The sequence below is a fragment of the Montipora capricornis genome, chromosome 11 (assembly GCF_036669925.1).
Source record: "Montipora capricornis isolate CH-2021 chromosome 11, ASM3666992v2, whole genome shotgun sequence".
NCBI classification, from domain to species: Eukaryota; Metazoa; Cnidaria; class Anthozoa; order Scleractinia; family Acroporidae; genus Montipora; species Montipora capricornis.
In genome coordinates this window covers 14,152,209-14,174,708 of record NC_090893.1, presented here as the reverse complement: position 1 = coordinate 14,174,708, position 22,500 = coordinate 14,152,209, and the positions used below count along the sequence as shown (strand labels likewise).

Genomic DNA, 22,500 nt, shown 5'->3' with positions numbered 1-22,500 from the left:
GAATTATGATTCTCTGTGATCAAATTTGGAAAGTATTTATCAAAGACATACAGTAAGCAAGATCTATTGTGCATCTTCGTGTACATTACCAGTATGACTTGGGCTGTATTAAATCTGAAACGTTGTGTTGAACGCTATGACTTCTGAAAGTAATTCTGTTAACATTAAATATGTTTGTCTCGATAAGCTTGATAAAGCAGTGTAGAGTTCATTTCTTGCATTCATAATAATTTCAGGGAAGTAATTAATTTCCTTTCATAATTATAAATAATAGCACATTGTGAAATAGCTGCACATTCATTACGTGGCAAAGTTTAAAAAAATTCTGAACACGGGATTCAGAGCCACCTAAAATTTTCGAAAAAGTAAGACGGCTCTGAACCCCATGTGCAGAATTTTTTAAACTTTGCCAAAAGTTACATGTTATCTTTCTAATCAAACTTTTGTAATAAGAAAAATTTCACCGTGCCGTTTTTTAAATATAAGCGCTTAAAGCTAAAATTAAGGGTGTTTTTAGCAGGTCATAGTATTGCTATGGTAACCTATTGTGTCACAAAAATAATACCTACGGTACGTGTTCGCTAGTAATTGGGCAGTATTTTGATACCATAATTGTAGCATCAATTGATAAAAAGTAGTAATTATGACCCATCAAAAATCTACGTCTTGGAAAGTGCTGGAAACTGCTTTGATCCACCTTAACCCTGCATAACATTTCAAACAATGGCAATCACTAGCTTTACAATCACTGGTTCCTCGTTAACCCAATTTATTACTAAGACTTGTTTACAGTACTAATTAACGCGAAAAAGGATAACTTGGAAATTTTTAACAATGTATCGCTTTAATCTAACCCAAAATCATGCAGATATTCAAAACGTCCTATGCATGATCCATTTCCTTCGCTTTTTGTATTTGTCAGCATTATGATTTGCAATACTTCAGGTTTACGTGTTCACAAGTTTGTATTTGTATCTCGTAGATGTTTAGATTTCCAATTACAAACTCTGTTTTGACTGGCCACTCTATAACTCACAGTGTAAATAGTTCACTCTGAATTCAAAATAAATACGTTTCGTTTTTGAGAAAACGACACAACAAGAAAAAACAGAAATCCAACATGTTTTATAACTCGTGCCCCTACGGGCCCGAGTGACAAGCAAATGAGAACGTTGCGTGACTGCGTGACGATCATCGTGGAAAAGATTACAATGCGATTTTAAAGTGTTGAGTTCCGCGAGTCTTAGTGTCTCTGGCAGTTCGTGCATATTCCATAAAGTCCAATTTCAGCAATTTCAGAAATTCCGTTAATTTCGAAAAACAAACTCCGATTTTTGGAAAGACAAAGCCAGATGCTCGCAAAAAACAACTTCGATTTTAAAACACAAAATAAAACAGTCAAATTTACAAAGATAATAGAAGTAAAAACTAAGATGTCCCTTAAGGACTTTCATAGCTTCTATAGGTTGTATTTTTTTTTTTGACTAACTTCCACCATAAATGAAAGACAGTTGCCGGTCATTCAAAAATAACAGTACTGGAGAATAACGACGAAAATTAAAAGAAAAAAAATTTGGAAAAAAGCACACTCCGACCCCAACCTCAACCCCGGCCCCGCGTTTTGGCTACTACCAATGAAAATTGCAAAGCAAAGTATTACGAACCAGGGCTACACAATGGCGCTTTCTTCTTTGATAGCAAAGAATGTAAGTACAACATAATTTCCTATAGATTTTTTGACATTTTAGCTTGAAATGTGCTTTTTTACCCTTTTCTTGCTGAATATTTAGCGTATTTTACATTGGAGAACGAATAGAGATTTCTGTACTAAACATGGGCAAAACGTTGGGAGGTCGAATCTACAGTACGCAAGCTCGGTGCGTAGTTACTAAAGCAAGGAATGACCTACAATAATCTACAATGACAATGAAATGTAGGTCATTGTAGCTCATTGTAGAGCTCTGATTGTAGCTCATTGTAGGTCATTGTGGATCACTGTAGGTCTCTGTTCATTTAGCGGCTTAAAATTAACCATCTTCATAATACTGGTCTATTATTTTAAGAAAATGGCATTTTGCAAGGAAGTTCATGCAAAGGATCCTTAAATCGTTCCTGGACTAAAGGGAAAAGAGTTTCACTCGCCCAAACAGCCAATGGTAACACGTTCAACACAGCAACAAGAATGTGCCTTTTCCAGTTCTTTCTCCAAACTGCCATGACGGCCAAATTCTGGTATCGCGTTTCAATCGCCAAGGACATACTCGTGAAAAGCCACTCGATCACTAATGGAACTGCAGTCAACTTGCTAAAAGATACCATCAATAACCAGAAGGAGATGTTCTTCACAAAAAGGAATTGGTACAAGTGAAAGAATCCATTGATGGAGACAATTGCGGTGGACTCATAAAGCATGCTCATAATAGCGATATCCGCTGTTATTCTCTCGGTACGCGGAGTTCGGTAACGCCCCCAAGGAGCTGAGGCTCGTTTCAAAATTCGTTGGCATACGTGATCGATGACAACAACTGTGCTTCGTTCTATGACTTCGGCAACGCCGTGAATTATTCCAAGATAGGCGATGGCTTTTAAGTTGCCGAGATCCACCTGCATAACCCGGAATATGATCGCTGATCCACTGTACAATGGCGCCATCATAACGTAAGAATAAGCTGGGTGTGTTAATCTCCAAAGTCTCTGAAGACAAATACGAGATGTTGTCTTGAAGGCCACCCCAAAGAGCGGAGAAAATAGAGCGATGACCAGTTTGCCTTTTTCGTTTTGTTTGTCATACATAGGATAAATAAATAAAGTAGTAATGGTACTTGCTATAAAAGGTGAACAATAAATGACTGAAAAAAGCATGAAAACAGCGCGCTTTTGTCGCTTTGAGTGAAGGCAGAGATGAGTTGCTAACAAGTAGTTGTGGCCAAAAATACTTATGAAAAATAGAATGTTTAGAGGAACGACTTGTTCCCTGGAAAGCGGGAACGATTGACTGATTCCTAGAGCTTGTAAAGTCACTCGGTACAGTGAATCCAAGAAATACATGACTATGCAACACAGAAATAGTTTTGTTTTTACTCCTGACAGTTGACATGGACGGAAAAGAACTAGAGCAAGTAAGAACACCCAAATATACAAAAAGAAAGACGAGATGATCTTACAAATGACCAGCATCCATTGTAACTTTAGCGGAATCATTTTCTTTGGTTGAAAATGGCAGTTTAGAAGAGTTTCATAGCTAAGATAAGAGATCATTGTGAAAAGCATGCCTGTAGCAAAGGCTGAGAGAAGCGAAATCCAAGCACCGACGACCGTTGACTTATACACTGTTCGCAAAGCAGATGGTCTAAGCTGCTTCCAGGACATTGCTTTTTCGAGATCTGTTTTCTGGTTTTCGTTATGTTCTTCGGTATCTTCGAGGGAACAAGCGTCTAAAGAAACCGCCTTAACTCTACAGGAGGCTGGTAAAAAATCATCCACCGTCACCTCTTTCTCGCTGTATTCCTGATAAATAATCTCGTCCCCTGGTTGAGCGTACCACTCTCGGCCTGTATTCTGGAAAAGGCTGTATTCTAAGGTTTCTTGACTGTATTCAGGGTCCTTTGGACTGTATTGTTCTGAGACACTACGTGTAAAACTAAAGATGATGTGTCCTAACACTTCGATGCATGTCAGTCCATCCATTTTGTAGTTGCTTCTTAACTGAATTGTCTGCCTTTTCCAAGTACAATCTCTTTATACGAGAAGCTTATCTGGAATATATATTGTAATATATATTATAATATAAGTGCAATGCATGTGTGCCGATCCATTTAGTACTTCTGTTTAAGGAAAACTGATATTGAATCTTGCAGAAACTGATTGCTCTGCCTTTTCTCGAAGCAAAACCCGTTTATGCTACTTAACTAAATCAAGACTCTTATTTAATCATTTAATTTTCTTCCCCCTACGTGACTTACTACTTTCGTTTACTTAGACGGTTTGAGAGTAGTGCTGCTGTGGTGTTGCCAGCTGTCATTTTAGGTTGTTGCCACAGCTGTACTTCGAGAAAACTGAAATGCTCTGACTTTAACAGTGCAAAGCAGGTCACGCGCCTCTTATCTTGTTGACAGGCGTTAGCTGACTAGAAAACCCTTGCTACATTGAGCCAAATCCTTAATGAGGTTTCATTGATACTTGTTTACTCATTTCCATATTATGTAAGTTAGTTACAGCTCCGTAAATCAACTTTAAGAAGATCATCAACGAGTTGCATTGGGATCTCTTTGTTTAAACTGAAAAATATCTCTAGCTGACTACTGATTCGTTACGCATTTTCACAGACCTGTTGAAGTCGTCAGAATTTCGTTATTTCTACAACACAAGGTTGGCTTCTATCCATGACAATGATCACAACGCTGAAATTACTTTAAATCTAATAAACGAATTTCTTAATCTACAGTAATATAATATGATACATAGTTATATAGTTCTGTAGCTCTTTGTCATTACATAGTGTTGGCTTTCATGTCCAAATTGAGCACTCTACTCGGATGAGTCATTGCCACTAGCAATACAGCTCACCATTTTGAGCACTCTGTATGGCTTGGCTTTTTCAGCTTAATCTTCACCCTAGCTATCAGCACTGCACTGCTGAGGCCCAGAAGGCCGAAACAGTGTTGTCTGCAGCTAATATGATAACTCTTTATCCAAGAAAAAAAAACTAAAATCATAAAGTAAATCCATCAAACGTTACTTAAAAAAATATACATAAAGTTGCTTGATTATATATTGACAGTGTAATAAACTAGCATTTAGCACAACACTCAAGATGGCGGGTTTCAACCACTTAAGTACCAAGGCATCATGGGTAAAGGCGCACCCAAATATTGATACATTACATTGCCTTAAATGGGATAGAAAACACAACAGTACTGAAACATAAAACAGGAATCTCAGATACAAGTTAAGTCGGTGTACTGTTTTTCTGATTCTCGACGGTCGCCTTAAGACAACTGGCAATGGCATGTCTGCAGATCCTCGGTCAAAACTACGCTCAGATTTCACATCTGCAGCACTTACATTTGCCTGGCGTACATGATCAGAAACTGTATCACTACCTTGAACTGTTGACGATTGCGGACATGACTCCGGAAGAAGTAAGATTGTTTATCTTGAGCCCTAATTAAATGATCGGGATGCACAAATCTGGTCTTATTTCCCGTCTTGACCCGATAATTTCGAGGTCCACAAACTTTTAATCACCCTTCCCAGGATCCACCTCTCACTATCGCCATAGTGTGCGTGTTTCTTACCCGAACTGTGTCGTTTTCAGAAAATTGCCTCTCCCTATGATTTTTTAAATCTTTATACTCTATGATATGGTGGAACTTGAGTATATTTAGCCCCGTTTTTGCTCATAAACTCGGAAAATTCGTTAGAAATAAACTGTGGTCCATTATCGGAAACCCCTTCTTCTGGCAAGCCGTGCTGGGCAAATATAAGACGTAGTTCTTCAACGGTACGGTCTGTGGTAGTTGACAACATATGTTTTACCTCCAGCCATTTTGAATGCCTATCAACCACTTGTAGGAAATGATCAGATTTCCTCTGACAAAAATCGAAGTGAACACGTTGGAAAGGGCGTGTCTGCCACTCCCATGGCATTAAGGGAACGCAAGGTGGAGAACTTCTTACGTTCTGGCAAACCGTGCGTAATTTCACTGCCCTCTCAATTTCGTCATCCATTTTGTGCCACCACACACACTGCGGGCGATTCCTTTCATTACGCAAATACTAGGATGCTCCCAAGGCAATTCCTTTAGGGTTTTTCTCTCTGAACACATATGGAATGATTACCTTAGAGGCCCATAGAAGGCACAAGAAAGCTCCCTCGTACGATTGTAAAACGGTAGCCGTTTGAGTTCTTCCTCATCACATTTTTCCGGCCATCCCGTCAGGACGAAATCAAGTACTCGAATAAGTAATGGGTCTAACAGGCTGGCTTTCCCGATATCTTTGGTTGTTATTGGGAAGTTCCCATCGATAGCACTTACGCTGTAGCTTTCACTTTTTTCCCCAATCTTGCAGTCTTTATGAGGTAACCGAGAGAACGCATCACAGTTACTTCGCTGCCCCAACTTTCTGTATTCAATGTGATAATCATAAGCACAGAGAACTATGGTCCATCGTTGCGTGCTGGTAGCTGCCAACGTGAAAATGGCAGCGTTTGGACCTAAAATTGCTAACAAAGCCTGCTGATCAGTTATTAACGTGAACTTTCGTCTGTACAAACACTGATCAAACTCGATCCATACACAACAGACAGAGCTTCCCTTTTTATTTGTGCATAGATCTCTCCCCGAGGGTTAGGGTACGGGAGGCATAGGCTACTGGCCTCTCCTGTCCGTCATCCATAACATGACGTAGTACAGCTTCCAGCCCATACCTTGCTGCATCACAAGCCAGTCTTCATTCTCTATTCAATTCATAGTTGACTAATAGTGAATCACTAGTAAGACCTTCCTTACAGGCATCAAAAGGTTTTGACAATCCTTTGTCCAATCCCACGGATGCTAATGTTGTGGCTAGACCTGGCAGGAAAGAATGATAATATCGGACTAAGCCTAGGAAAGACCTAAATTCACTTACGTTCCGAGGGGCTGGTGCATTTTTTACTGCATTGATTTCTCTTCCTCTGGCCGGGGACCTACTACCTAGGTAAACCACTTTAAGTTTTAAGAACTTGCATTTCCACAGTTTAGATGCAAATTGTATTTCTGCTGCCTGCCCAAAACATCTGCGAGTATTTTATTTTCCTACTTGTTCTTGCAATGTGTAAGGAACTCGACGGGCGTTTGTAAAAATTGGCTTTACACCCCCTTTCACAGTTTTATGTGCCTCGAGCCCCGTCATGCCTGCATAACTGTCAGTGAAGAAAACAAGGGAAAGAGGTAATGCCTTAGAGTACCGTGCCATATATAGATAGGAGGAGTTAAACGAAATCGTACTCATTCAGCAGCAGTTTGCACTTCACACTCTACAGATACCAACTTGCCCGGTGTTTGGGGGTTAATGTATCACGTGCAGGCTACTGTGTCTTTTCCCAGCTGATCTGTTTGAGTTGCCTTTGATTGGAAAGACGACCTTCGGGGCAAGTCGTTCGCTATAAATCTCCCAAACAATTGTTTTCGGCTCTCATATTGCCCCACAAACTCGTTGGCATCACTGACAAGGTTTATCTTGTCAGTCCTGGCCCTGTGGGAATGATTGAGCTTGGCATCACTGGTTGTTGCGCGCAATTGAGTCCTACCACTTTCATTTGTGGCATTTGTTTCTGGCATTACTAACAGTGACATGCCCAGTAACTTCCTCCAGGAATGTGAAAACACGGCCAATAGAATTCACCTTAAATTCCTGATTAAATTTAAGTCTCCAAACCAGGTAGCTTAAGCGAGTTGGCAATTGCTTTCGGGCAATGAGGAGTGGCTTGCAGTCATTCAAATCGGAAATAGCAAAAGCCGTGCTATTTTTGTTATTTTTATTACTGTGTTGGCACGTGCTCTCTCCTCATTTAATCTTACCCGTGAAAACAGGTATCATTTTAGAGTCGCTTAACGAAGTCTAGATACAAACTACTTTCAGGAATGTTAAGCGTGACAAGGGCTGTCGTTGGAATGTCTGTCTGTGGCCATGTTTTCAAGAGCGGTGTTTTAGGTCTCTTGGCGAGTAACAACCGAAAAGTCCGTAAAAACACATATCATTTTTGAGTCATTCAACGAAGTCAGCAAACAAACCACTTTCAGGAATGTTTATAAACGAGACAACGGCTGTCGTGAAAACACGGCCCGTGTTTATTGATTGTACGAAGGCGCTAATGAAAGTTCCAAAATGTTAATCATTGAACCTTCAGCAAAATATTCATGACTGTCAAATTATATGCTGAATGCGTTAATGAGCGTTCAATCGCGCTCATGATGTGTCTTCACGCTAATGACAATGCTTCTTCGCTTGAATGAATGTTTCTGTGCGGTTATTGAACAGCAAAAGGTGTAGTAATTCATTCAAGGAAACTGAGTTCGTGCAGTATTAATAAAACTGATTTCTTTCCATTTAGTGCAAGGAAAAATTGTTTATGCGAGAAGTTAATTTTGATACGTTGCTGCTGGACATCTTCCATACGGTTATTTATTATTATGATACATTGTAGTCACCATCTGTCTTCTCATTGGCTAAAAGCCTACAGTTAATTCTGGGAAACAGCGCAACCTACAGATTAGTAAATAATCTGTAGATTGCGCGCGCAATGCATGATTTCCAATGTGTTTGAAAGTAAACTGTGATCGCTGCGATAATGCGTTTGTCGTTATTATCTTCAAAACAATGTATAATAAAACATTATTAGATTCGGTTTTTGTGATATCCGGAATAATCAAGGTCTAGGTTAGTGTTATCAGCCTCAGCCTTCGGCTTCGTCTGATAACACTTACCTCGACCTTGATTATTCCGGATATCACAAAAACCTCATCCAATAATTGTTTATTCTGAACTACTTCCGCCCACGTGCAACACTTTCGTTTACGGCGAGGGTTTTAGATTATTGTTGTTTGAATTCATTTTTTGCGAACTGAAGCAACGCAAATCGAGCGCTACTTAGTCAAACTCATTAATAGACGATAGGCCTGTTACCTTGTGTTTTTATTTTTTTTCTGGGTGTCTGGATACCTCGATGAAACAAGAGGCTCGAGTTTTTGATATATTACACCAGCTCTCGTCTCGCACCTTTTATTGTATATTGTAGCATTAGCCCACTGGAAAACCCTTGCTATATTTTCAAAGTTATTGAGTAAATTTTATACCTGCTGACTGTTTTCCTTTTTTTACCATATTGCATAAGAGGAGGACACCGCAGTGGCCGGGTATACTTCAGTTTCAGTTACTGCGAGTCAAGAAAACCCTCTTTTCTGACAACCAATGAAAATTCATTCGATTTAAGATTAATTAAAAAGAGCCGAAATAAAAGGTACAAAACGTGACTGTTACCAACCAGGGCTACACAATGGCAGTTTCTTCTTTAAAACCAAATGTAAATGTGATTTCTGTATAATTTGGTATCGTTTATTTTAAATTTCAGTTTGAATTGATACTCTTTAATGCTTTTGTCGCTAATTTTAAAATATCATGATTACCGAATTTTATATTGGGGCACGCGAACGTCCTGTACCAGTTTTCTGTACTAAACATGCGCAAAAAGATTGGGAGGTCAAATTTTCATAATACGCGTACTCGGAGCCGAAATCTCGTTTTCTGCGCCCATACTGCAATCTGCAGATCTCTTTTTGTGAGTTTTTTTTTTGAGAGAGCCAGTCAGTTGTCGCGAATATCCGGCGCGCCAAATCACTGTTTCACCATAATTCAGGCGTGTTAAAACTTACCTACGGACAGGTATAAAATACAAGAATACTGGAAAACTCCTACAAAACCTAGGACATTGAAAGTAATATTAGAATTCTTATGATGCTACGCGCACAAATAAAAGGAAAAGAAACATTCAAAATATTCTGAAACTAAGAGCGGATATATTCGATTGAACTCTGTGTTGTCGGGCAGTCGCAACTCTCCTTTCGACAAGCGTTACGTGACGACATTTCACACGGTGGCTTTGACAGAGACTGTAAGAATGACGAAAATCGCTCTCAATGGGTAAGTTATCAAAATGCAAAATCTCTCGACACTAACTCCAAGGCCTGATGCTTCATTGGGTGTCAGGGAGTATCCACATTAAGATCTTGCAGCAATACAGGATGAACTAGGATATCTCATTTTTTAGCTGCTGAATTTTGTCCTCACAATTGATATCAATGGTAGTGGTTTCTGAAAGTCAGGCCACTATACTTCCACGATTCGAGTGGCATTCATCCGGTGCAATGCCATGGACTAGACTCAGTGCTGAGGGGATGGCAACTTCAAGCCCTTCTATATCACAAGGTTGTAGTATCCGAGCGAACTTCGAAAGATTACAGGTTCAACTCCCGCTCAGTGGTAGCACTCGCAATTTTTGTGAATATGTTCCAGTCGTCATTAATAAATACACATCTCTGTTTATTCAAGTTGGCCGCTTAAAATGCACTATCTCTTTCACAGTATAAGTCTATTGTTTTAAGAAAATGGCATTTTGCAAGCAACTTGATGCAAAGGATCCTTAAATCGGGCTTGGACGACTACGAAAAGGTTTTTACTCGCCCAACCAGCCAATGGTAAAACGCTCAACACAGCAACTAAAATGTGTCTTTTCCAGTCCTTTTTCCAAACTGCCATGACGGCCAAATTTTGGTATCGCGTTTCAATCGCCAAGGACAAACTTGTGAAAAGCCACTCGATCACTAATGGAACTGCAGTCAATTTGGTAAAGGATAGCAAAGCTGCCCAGTGGGATATGTTCTTCATATAAATGAATTGGTACAAGTGAAAGAACCCATTTACGGAGACAATTGCGGTGGACTCATAGAGCATGCTCATAATAGCGATATCCGCTGTTATTCTCTCGGTACGCGGAGTTCGGTAACGCCCCAAGGAGCCGAGGCTCGTTTCAAGATTCGTTGGAATATGTGATCGATGACAACAACTGTGCTTCGTTCTATGACTTCGGCAACGCCGTGAATTATTCCAAGATAGGCGATGGCTTTTAAGTTGCCGAGATCCACCTGCATAATCCGGAATACGATCGCTGATCCACTGTACAATGGCGCCATCATTATGTAAGAATAAGCTGGGTGTGTTATTCTCCAAAGTCGCTGAGCACAAATACGAGATGTTGCCTTCAAGGCCACCGCAAGGAGAGGAGAAAATAGAGCGATGATCAGTTTTCCTTTTTCGTTTTGTTTGATATACGCAGGATAAAGGAATGAGGAAGTAATGATTCCCAAGACAAAAGTGAAACAATAAATGGCTAAAAAAAGCATGAAAACAGCGCATTTTTGTCGCTTTGAGTGAATGCAGAAGTGATTTGCTAATACGTAGTTGTGGCCAAAAATACTCGCGACAAAAAGAATGTCAAGAGGGATGACTTGGTCGTCGGAAAGCGGGAACGATTTACTGATTCCCAGAACTTGTAAAGTCACTCGGTACAGTGAATCCAAGAAATACATGAACATGCAACATAGAAACAGTTTTTTCTTCGCTCCTGACAGTTGATATGGACGGAACAGAACTAGCGCAAGTAAGGGCACCCAAATATACAAGAAAAAGTGAGAGATGACATCAGAAATAACATGCACCCATTGTATCTTTAGCGAAATCGAGGTCTTTTGTTCAAAATAACAGTTTAGAAAAGTGTTATAGCTGAGATAAGAGGTCACTGTGAACAACATACCAATAGCGAGGGCTGAAAGAAGCGAAATCGACGCACCGATCACCGTTGACTTACATATACTCCGCACAGCAGATGGGCTAAGCTGCTGCCAGGACAGTCCTACCTCGGGATGTGCGTCCTGCTTATTGCCTTGTTCTGCGATCTCTCCGATAGCGCAGGCGTTTATATGAAACCACCGGTACCTTAACTCTACAGGAGGCTGGTAAAAAACTCATCCACCGTCACCTCTTTGTCGCTGTATTCCTGATAAATGATCTCGTCCACTGGTTGAGCGTACCATTCTCGGCCTGTATTCTGCAAAAGGCTGTATTCTGAGGTTTCTTGACCATATTCGGAGTCCTCATAGTTTGGGCTGTATTGTTCTGATACACTACGTGTAAAACTAAAGATAATGTGTCCAAACACTTCGATAAACTTGCTTCCATCCATTTTATAGTTTCTTCAAGGGAAACTAAATCCTGCAGTATTTTAAAGGATAACTTGGTTATGTGACAAGCTTATGTATCCAGAATGTAATCATCTCTCACGCAAGGCAGTTATTTATTACTCCGCTTCACTTCCGCCCACGTGTATTACAAGTTTCGTCTACGTAGAAGGTTTGAGGACTTCAGGATGTTTGCCTTTATTCTAGGTTATTTTTGTTTCAAGGAATCTGAACCACTGCAAATGAAACGCCACGGGAGACACTGACGGGACGAAAGTACTAAAATGCATTTCATTTGTGATAGCGCGGACATTACCGAGATTTAACTTTTCTTTTTTTCTATAATGAAGCTTGGAATAGTCTCACTTGATAGTTACGTAAAGTCGAAAGAAATTTGAGGTTGCTGAAACAAACAACATTGAGAAATTTTTGCCAGGCTTGTTCGTTAGAGTTCACGCCTGAATGGTCGCGGAATGTCGCCATATGACACGAACAGAAACCAATTCATCTCGGTAACCGAGCCAGCTCGGTGAACCGGGATCATGTGAAGATCTAGAGCCCCTAAGCTACTCTTATATGCGTCAGAACTCGGCAACGTCTCTAAAAATCAGTCAAAAAATTCTGCTCGACTCGAAAGGAAGGAACTTCTGATATCCGTATACATAATAACAGCGCAGATTGGCGGGCTTTGTTCCACGGACGAAGACTGCTTTCAGATTCATCTGTAGTTATGATTTTGCAATAATTTCTCCAAACGTTTGAGCACTTCTTTTGAAAGACGGTAGAGTAGTGATAAATGAAAAAAAAAAATGAATTCAGCCGAACAAATCTTGAGGAAAAAAATGGCCCTACACAGCTATACATAGTTTTCCAGGCTATACATGGCCCTCCACAGCCATACATGGCCCTCCACAGCTATGCATGGCCCTACACAGCTATACATGGCCTTCCACAGCTATACATAGCACTCCACAGCTATACATGGCCCTACACAGCTATACATGGCCTTATATAGCTACACATGGCCCTACACAGCTATACATAGCACTCCATAGCTATACATGGCCCTACATAGCTATACATGGCCTTATATAGCTATACATGGCCATCTAAGGCTAAACAGGCTAAACATGGCCCTACACAGCTATACAGGGCCCTCACACATCTATACATAGCTATACACTCCATAGCTATACATGGCCCTACACATGCTACAGCTATGTACATGGCCCTTATATAGCTATACATGGCCCTCCAGAGCTATACATGGCCCTCCACAGCCATACATGGCCCTCCACAGCTATACATGGCCTTCCACACAGCTATCATGACCCTGCACACAGTTAGACATGGCCTTCACAGCATATATACATGGCCCTCTCCACATGGCCTATACATGGCCATCCCTCCACAGCGTTATCAATATATGCTAATCCAGTGACAGCTTTACCTAGACTTTCACGATTTGCCACAACTAAAAGTAACATACATGAAAAAGCTGCACAGTTTTTTGACATGGCCCATCATCATCAGCTATACAAACAGTAGAAACAGATTAAAACTTTTAGACTCATCATTTTAACAGCTTTTTACCTATGAGCATACTATAGTATTTGCACTTTTTAATAAACGTAGCGGTCAAGGGTTATGTATGGCCATGTATACCTCTCTAGGGTTATGTATGGCCGTGTGTTCCTGTGTAGTAGGGTTATTTATGGCCATGTATACGTGTGTAGGGTTATGTATGGCCATGTATACCTGTGTAGGGTTATGTATGGCCATGTATACTTGTATACCCCTATATAGGGCTTAGTCAAACCACTATATGGTAGTTACAAAAAGTATCTACGCCGGAGAGACTCTGGGATAATAGACTTCAACAATTTTTTTGATTGATCGCTTGCATAACAATGGCAGTCCAAGAGGAAGTCCCTAAGTAATATGAAGAAGGACCAGAATCCATTGATGGAGACAACTGCGGTGGACTCATAGAGCATGCTCATAATAGCGATATCCGCTGTTATTCTCTCAGTGCGCGGAGTTCGGTAACGCCCCCAGGGAGCTGAGGCTCGTTTCAAGATTCGTTGGCATATGTGATCGATGACAACAACTGTGCTTCGTTCTATGACTTCGGCAACGCCGTGAATTGTTCCAAGATAGGCAATGGCTTTTTTTAAGTTGCCGAGATCCACCTGCAAAACCCGGAGTATGATCGCTGAGGCACTATACAATGGCGCCATCATAACGTAAGAATAAGCTGGGTGTGTTATTCTCCAAAGTCTCTGAACACAAATACGAGATGTTGTCTTAAAGATGACCGCAATGAGCGGAGAAAATAGAGCGATGATCATTTTGCCTTTTTTGTTTTGTTTGTTATACACAGTATATAATAAATAAAGTGATAATGGTACTCGCTATAAATGGTAAACAATAAGTGACTGAAAAAAGGATGAAAACAAACAGCGCGCTTTGGTCGCTTTGAGTGAAGGCACAGATGATTTGTTAACAAGTAGTTGTGGCAAAACATACCCATGCAAAGCGAATGTTTCGAGGGGACTTGTTCCTTGGAAAGCGGGACCGATGTACTGATTCCGAGAGCTTGAACAGTCACTCGGTACAATGAATCCAAGAAATACATGCCTATGCAACATAGAAAAAATTTTTTCTTCACTCCGGACAGTTGATATGGACGGAACAGAACTGAGCGCGAGCAAAAACAACCAGATGGATAAAAAGAAGCAAGAGATGATATTACAAGTCACCTGCATGCATTGTAAACTTAAGCGGAATCAAGGCTTTTGGTTGAAATGCGAGTTAGAAAAGTTTTATAGTAAAGATAAGAGATCACTTTGTGACACTCATGACAATGGCGATGGCTGAGAGAAGCGAAATCGAAGGCACGGAGCCACCGTTGACTTACACCAACTGTTCGCCAAAGCAGATTGGTCTAAGCTGCTTCCAGGACTTGGCTTGTTCGAGATGCGTTTTCTGAATTTCGTTTTGTTTCTTCGATATATCCGAGGGAACAAGCGTCTAAACGAACCGCCTTAACTCCACAGGAAGCTGGTAAGAAATCATCCACTGTGACCTCTGTGTCACTGTATTCCTGATACAAGAAATTTTCGAGCCACTGGTGGAGCGTCCCATTCTCGGCCTGTATTCTGCAAAAGGTCGTATTCTAAGGTTTCTTGACTGTATTCGGGGTCCTTTGGGCTGTATTGTTCGGATACACTACGTGTAAAACTAAGATGATGTGTCCAAACACTTCGATACCTTTGCGTCCTGCCATTTAGTTCTTTTAAGGAAAATTAATCACGCTATTAGATTTCAAAAAACTGAATTCCTTGCCTTTAGTCCCAGGAAAATTTGTTTACGCAAGAAGCTAATCTTGATATCTAAAAGCTGCTGCTTGACTCTTCAATACGGCGATTTATTATTCCGAATTACTCTTCCGCCCACGTGAATCACTTTCGTTTACGTCGAAGGGTTCAGATTGTTGTTGAAACATCCATGCTTTCTGAATTCATCTTAGGTTTTGTTTTGCGAACTGAAACGCTGCAAATCGAATGCTACTTTCCCAAACTCGCTAACGGTTCATTAGTACTGTTACATTGTGCTTTCATGTGCCTCTCTTGTTTCGGGATTTGCCCATGATGCACGGCGCTCGAGTTTTTATGTAGGAAATCGTATGAACGCGAGTGCATTTCACGATTTATGGGCACGAGTGATGTTTTGAAGGTTCTCAAAATTGCACGAGTCGTTGGTGAGTGATCAACGAAATTCACGTTCATACGGTTTTTTTCATAATAAAGTCAACAAATCGCTCCATCGCTTCTCTTTGCATGGCAACTTCCGTATTGCAGGCTTAATTTTCTTAACATTTCTCAAGCGAAATTACTTTTCTTCCCAACTGCTACGCAACTCACTTCCGAGTTAAAAATTATAAAATGTTTCACTGGTTATATACAGTTAAAACTTTCGAGCTTTCGGCTGTCAGGCTACAGCCTTCAATGGAAATAAATGGAAAAAATGACAACTACAATAAATACAAAAATAGGTGAAATTATAAAAAGAATATTAAAACGGGAAAAAATGTGTCAAAAAAACTAATTGTTCTTTTTATAGTCTCACCTATTTTTGTATATATTGTAGTTGTCATTTTTTCCATTCATTTCCATTGAAGGCTGTAGCCTGACAGCCGAAAGGTCGAAAGTTTTAACTGTATATAGCCAGTGAACGTTTTTATAAGTTTTAATATGTTTTGCCCTGGCTACGGTTCCTCTATTTTTACTTCCGAGTGTTCACACACAAGACCGTATTGGAACAGGAGAAAACCGTTTCTTTGCCTGCCTCTTCAAGAACTAACGGACTCGGAAATTTTTGCACCATCAAATACCAAAATCACGTTTGTCACAATTCAGAAGCATTGTATGTAATTATTGACCTGCCTTGTAATTCAGTTTATGGTGTAAAAACGATGAATAAACGATCATCATCATCATCATCATTATTTATTATTATTATTATTATTATATTATTATTATTTATTATTATTGCATTCGTCTTCAGTTGACCAATCAGAAACGTGATATTTTGGTAAGTATATTACAATGATACTACGAGGGCACGCTGGATATGAAGTGATAGATAACCAACTAAGCGCGTAGCGCCGAGTTGGTTATAATCATTTTATATCCAGGAAGCCCGAGTACAATAATTTGTTTACTAAAACTTCGGATCAACAATTCTTCTTTGATGTTCTCGGGATAGTATTGTCGACTAAAGCATCGATTTCTGCCTCAGTTAATTCCCGTCTAAAACGGCTTTTGTCAGCCATTTCTTTCTTACAGTCCGCTTGCTTAGTGTGCGACGCGTTTCTTGACCATATTAGGTACAGCATGTATATGAACTGTTAGCTCGTGTCCGGCGAGCCAGCCAATACTGGAAATCTGATATCAGTAGTTAAGTTTTAATAAAATAGGATATAATATAAAATTGAACGATGAGAATTCAATGGGCAAATTGCCGGACATATTTACATCCAATGAAGTTGATTTGCGAGACTGAGAAGTGCAGAATACTGACCCGGCCACTATGGTGTTTTTGTAACCAGACATCGTTTGAAGAACGAGGCATATAACAATTAGCCAGTATGAAAACTCCGAAATGCAAATTGCGTTCATAAATGCGAGAATCATAGCTTCACTTGATTTCATATCCGCAGTTCATATGATCCATTTCATATATCATTTCATCGTTCATTCATTCCTCACGGGAACATTGGAACCCACAAATGAACAGCTCCCAACGTCAGTGGCTTCATAGCTCAGTTGGTTAGAGCGTCGCACCGGTTATCGCGAGGTCCCGGCTTCAAACCCCGTTGAAGTCCTAATTTTTTCAAGCTTCTTTACGAAATTGCAAAAATTGTGTTCATAACTGCGAGGATCATAGCTTCACTTGACATAATACTCTTTGTTTGTCCCTCCCAAATTTTGCATAAGCATTGTTTCCAGTTTCTCTTCGGACCACTGTAAGTGCCAAGAGAAAATAAAAAGAATGCTTATGCAAACTTTTGGAGAGACAAAGAAAGAGTGTTATGGTATTTTGGGTTCTGGTTAATACGCGCCATTCATATGCAAATAAGTGGCCTGGTATATAACTCAAGGATTGTTTTCCAGAGAACACGGTGCTAATGCCATCAAGGGACCCACCTTTCATGTCACCTTTAGTAAAACACCTTCTAAAACGCAGGAAAGCGCGTTCTTCGGAAAGGAGGACATGAACAAAATCCCAATGTTACTATACTCCAGGAGAGAATAATAAGCTGATTAAGGAAAACCAACTTCAGGCTGTTAAACTTGAATCGAATAAGCATAATATGGGGACCAGATCATGGTGGTCTACCATTAAACTCTACCACTGGGAGAATGTCAGGTTGGCCTTAAAATCTGTTTTTGCGCGATTTTTGTTACTGGGGTTGCCAGTATGACAAACCCAGTAGGAATCTGCGTTTATTTCGTCGTTTTTTTATTTTTTTCCGTGTCGGTAAAAGTCTTGCCTGTCACTCCCCTGCTAAGTGGTGGCTTTGTGCGTAGAGCCTTCTGCGCGTATTTTCTTAGGATCGAGAGGGTAGTGGGAAATGCGTAGATTTCTATGGTGGACACAGTAGAACGATTAACTTAACCGGCAATGGCGTCGAAAGTCATGTAACGCGAATGGCGTTTTAGTGGATCTTTGAACAAAATATACCCTTATGAAGCTCAACAATGGCAAGTAAATTGGATATAAAGGCGGTGGAATCTTAAAAGCGACGAGTAATGGACTTCGACAACAATCTATCGCCCGTCGAGCCGAAATCAAAGTGAGCTGTATTTACCTGATTTACCTTGACACGATTGAGTTTCTTGCCTTCACGCACGCAATGAAATAGGAAGAGTTTTCGCCTCTTAGAGCAAATATGTTGTTTGTTTCAATAAATTTTTCGCTGGAAAAGGATTCTGTGGTATTTTCTGCCTTTGTGAATTATAATATGTTGTGTATTGAATTTCCGAGCTTAAGGTTGAAATGCGATATGGGAGAAGTTTTTTTAGTATTGCTCTGTAAGCAGGAAGGGTTCACAGGCCTGTTGGAAGCGTGCTTGAGGTTCAACAAAATGAGCCCCAAAATCAGTGAAAAATTGTGACGCAGATGAATAATAAAGTAGCTGCCATTTCCAAAATGATGAAATTACCTGGTGATAAATAACGTCGAACGCGTCTTGGAGAGTAAATTTTGAACTTTGCATAAACAAGAGTTGGGCGATTGTGATCTTTGTTTTTGACTTCGCTCATTTCATTGTCAAACTTTATAACACTTAACAGAAAAAGAAAATTACGAAAACCCGGTATCTTGCCATCATTTGACACAGATGCTTCACTGTTTGGCAAGTAAACATGCCGCGGTAACTTAATCACGGCGCCCGCTGAATTCTGGCGATGTCACTTTCGATTTTGCGATTTATTTGTGCAGCCAAACGTACCAATAACAAAACTGAACGTTGCAAAAAAAACTCCCAAAATGTTTGTCGCTGATCGTAACTGTTTATATTCTATATTCACGGTTCAAAATGAATGTTGTTTTCATGTCGTAAATATGTTATTCTCGAGCGACCGTCCTGGAAACTTCCTTCTGCTCTTTCTGAAAACTGTTGCATCAATACTTGTTTTTGCATAAAGCAAGCTAACAAAATCTGTATCTTGGTGAGTTCGCATTTGTTAGCGTTAATAGTATTTTAGGTCCGATGCTTCAATTTATGAGGGGTATATTGTTTTGGTCTCCCATCTAAACACTAACCCCGCCGAATAGGATTAACTTCAGTGAACTTCGGTATTACAAAGCTGTCAGATGCTCAGAGGGCACGCTTAAACTTGTGGTGAAAAGAAGTTTATCAAACATGTCAGCCCAGAAGCCAATATTTCTCACTCCCCATTTATTTTCTTCAATCTTTCTGGATTCAGTACTTTGCTAGTAACCACATATCTTCTCAGAATATTTACCCAAGACTTCTACCATGGCACTACAATGATAGACAATACCAAAACAATATCGTGCACTGTTAGAGCTACATATTACGCAAGGGCAGATCTATTTCGTCTTACAAACGTGTGAGGACCTGTGAGCCAAAGCGCCTCTTCTGGTATGACTTCTTAATGACCCCCCAACTTGAAAAAAAATGTCTGGAACGGTGCACGTACCACAGGCAACCCAGTGTACCCTCACGGAGGGTCTAGTCCTTCGAGAGATCTCGTAAATATTTATTATTGCTTTAAAAGAAAAAAAAGGAGGCAAGTTTGTTGACGGGAATGTTTGGCGTGCCAAATCATTCTGTTCCAGCCGTCATAGGTCAGCCGCCATAAAAATCGTTGATTTTATTCAGGAATAAAATACAACAAGACAAAAACTCCCCAACAATGACTGTATTTAGCACCAAAATCAAAACCCAAGAAATAAAAATAAGTATTAGAATTCTCATGAGGCTAAGTGCACACACGAAGAAAAGAAGCATTCAAAATATTCTCAAAAAAGGCTGCAGTTCCATTAGCGTCTGACCAGCTCCCACGGTCTTTAATGGGCCATTTCCGAGTTCATGTCTGCCTCCTCTTCACAGCGAGTCTAAGTGAAGAAGTTTTTGTGATGGTAAACTTATCACGTAGACTCGCTTTGAAGAGGAGGCAGACATGAACTCGGAAATCAGTGACCTGCATGTATTAACTGTGGAGAAAGATCTTCCTTTGCAATGAGGACTGTAGATAGGTTCAGTAGACCTTCACATATGTCTTATAACCAATAGAAAAGAATTGCAAGGAGAACGAATTTTATCTGTCATTTTTAAATGGGAGCATTAAAGAAAACCGTCCTAGGCTGTTTAAAGAGATGCACGAACTGAGATCCCCGGTGAATTTGTCATTTTATACCCAAACAGATTATAAAGGTAAATTAACCATCGTTTCACAGATTTGAAAGCTGACGTTTCAATCCCTCGTTGGTTAATTTGCCTTTATCAGCTCTTTCCGTCGATGAAACGTAAGTTTTGTGCGTGTGACTCCTATCCAATGCAGCAGTAATTTACATTTTCTTTAAAAAAAATCTCTTGATTCATGTTTTTATGAGGTCGTAGTCTGATAGTAGCTGCAATAAGCTATTCAATTTTCCCGTCACAATTGATAGAAATGGCCATGGTACTACAGAAAACTCGTTAAACCAAGGGCATTGAACTAGAATCAATCGAGTCGGAAATTCATCCGGCGCAGAGCAGGAATGAAATGCTGTGGAGGGAATGGCAGCTCCAAGAAATCTCCTAGGTCACAGGATTGAAGCATTTGAGCTAATTTCGAAAAAATACAGCTTCAACTCCTTCTGAGTGGTAACACTTTTGTTGGTTTGTTGTCTCAATGATTTACGAGATGACGTTTCTAGCGTTCGTCCTTCTTTAGAGCAAATTCGAACTCGCAAATCTTTCTTACTTTGGTTTCCGTTTATTAACTCCCTTAATAAAATCTATTTTTTAAATGTTACTCTCCATCAATGCAGCATCAATGTTTCTTTAGAAATTAAGCCCTTGCTTCATGAATTAAAATCGTATTTTTGTAATATTAGGATCGCTGGGGAATATTCAATAGCTGCGATAAGCTACTCGATTTTCTCGTCACAGTTGGTATCAAGGGCCACAGTTCAGCGCATCGCGGAAGAGCTGAAGAAGAACACCCGTAAAAGCCAAGCCATTGAACTAAAATGATTAATGCAAGTCGGCATTTATCCCACTCACTGCCAGGACTGAAATCAGTGCTGAGGGGATGGCACCTTCTACGAGCAGGATTCTAGAATCTGAGCTAATTTTTGAAAGATTACAGGTTCAACTCAGCACTTCGGATTTTTCCTAAGTATGTATATATTATAGTCACCATCGATAAATACACTTCTCTGTTCACCTACTGGCTTAAAATCTTCTTCACAATACAAGTCTATTATTTTAAGAAAATGGCATTTTGCAAGGAACTTGATGCAAAGGATCCTCAAATCGTGCCTGGACTAAAGTAAAAAGATTTTGACTCGTCCAAACAGCCAATGGTAAAACGTTCAACATAGCAACAAGAATGTGTCTTCTCCAGTCCTTTCTCCAAACTGCCATGACGGCCAAATTCTGGTATCGCGTTTCAATCGCCAAAGACAAACTTGTGAAAAGCCACTCGATGACTAATGGAACTGCAGTCATCTCGGTAAACGATTGGAAAACTGCCCAGTGGGATAAGTTCTTCATATAAATGAATTGGTACAAATGAAAGAATCCATTGATGGAGACAATTGCGGTGGACTCATAGAGCATGCTCATGATGGCGATGTCCGCTGTTATTCTCTCGGTACGCGGAGTTCGGTAGCGCCCCCAAGGAACTGAGGTTCGTTTCAAGATTTGTTGGCATATGTGATCGATGACAACAACTATGCTTCGTTCTATGACTTCGGCAACGCCGTGAATTATTCCAAGATAGGCGATGGCTTTTAAGTTACCGAGATCTACCTGCATAACACGGAACATGATCGCTGAGGCACCATACACTGGCGCCATCATAACGTAAGAATAAGCTGGGTGTGTTATTCTCCAAAGTCTCTGAAGACAAATACGAGATGATGTCTTGAAGGCTACCCCAATGAGTGGAGAAAATAGAGCGATGATCAGTTTGCCTTGTTCGTTTTGTTTTATATACGCAGGATAAATAACTGAAGAAACAATGATACCCGCTGTAAAAGGTAAACAATAAATGGCTGAAAAGAGCAAGAAAACAGCACATTTTTGTCGCTTTGAATGAAGGCAGAGATTATTTGCTAACAAGTAGTTGTGACCCAAAATACTTATGACAAAGAGACTGAATAGAGGGATGACTTGTTCCTTGGAAAGCGGTAACGTTTTAGTGATTCCAAGAGCTTGTAAAGTCACTCGATACAGTGAATCCAAGAAGTAAATCAACATGCAACATAGAAAGAGTTTTTTCCTCACTCCTGACAGTTGATATGAACGAAAAAGAACTAGCGCTAGGAGAAACACCCAAATATACAAAAAAAAGTTAGAGATGATATCACAAATTATTTTCGCCCATTGTATATTAAGCGCAATTAACTTCTTTGGTTTAAACTCACAGTTGAGATAAGTTCTATAGCTAAGATAAGAGATCATTGCGAACATCATGCC

General features: G+C 40.1%; 2 protein-coding genes and 1 pseudogene across 2 annotated transcripts in view; all 3 read right to left on the bottom strand.

Annotated features, from left to right (window-relative positions):
- Positions 1–557: 557 nt before the first annotated feature.
- On the bottom strand, positions 558–4,004 carry LOC138024025 (uncharacterized). Its single transcript, XM_068871115.1, has one exon. The coding sequence runs from the start codon at positions 3,685–3,687 to the stop codon at positions 2,059–2,061; it is 1,629 nt and encodes a 542-aa protein (XP_068727216.1). The 5' UTR covers positions 3,688–4,004; the 3' UTR covers positions 558–2,058.
- A 4,994-nt stretch (positions 4,005–8,998) lies between these two features.
- On the bottom strand, positions 8,999–11,377 carry LOC138024450 (uncharacterized; annotated as a pseudogene).
- A 9,684-nt stretch (positions 11,378–21,061) lies between these two features.
- Positions 21,062–22,500, bottom strand: part of LOC138023105 (uncharacterized) — a 1,853-nt gene continuing 414 nt past the window's right edge. The window contains exon 1 of the mRNA XM_068870135.1: positions 21,062–22,500. This exon is cut by the window's right edge and continues 414 nt beyond it. Coding sequence (XP_068726236.1) covers positions 21,286–22,500 — 1,215 coding nt within the window. The 3' untranslated portion in view covers positions 21,062–21,285.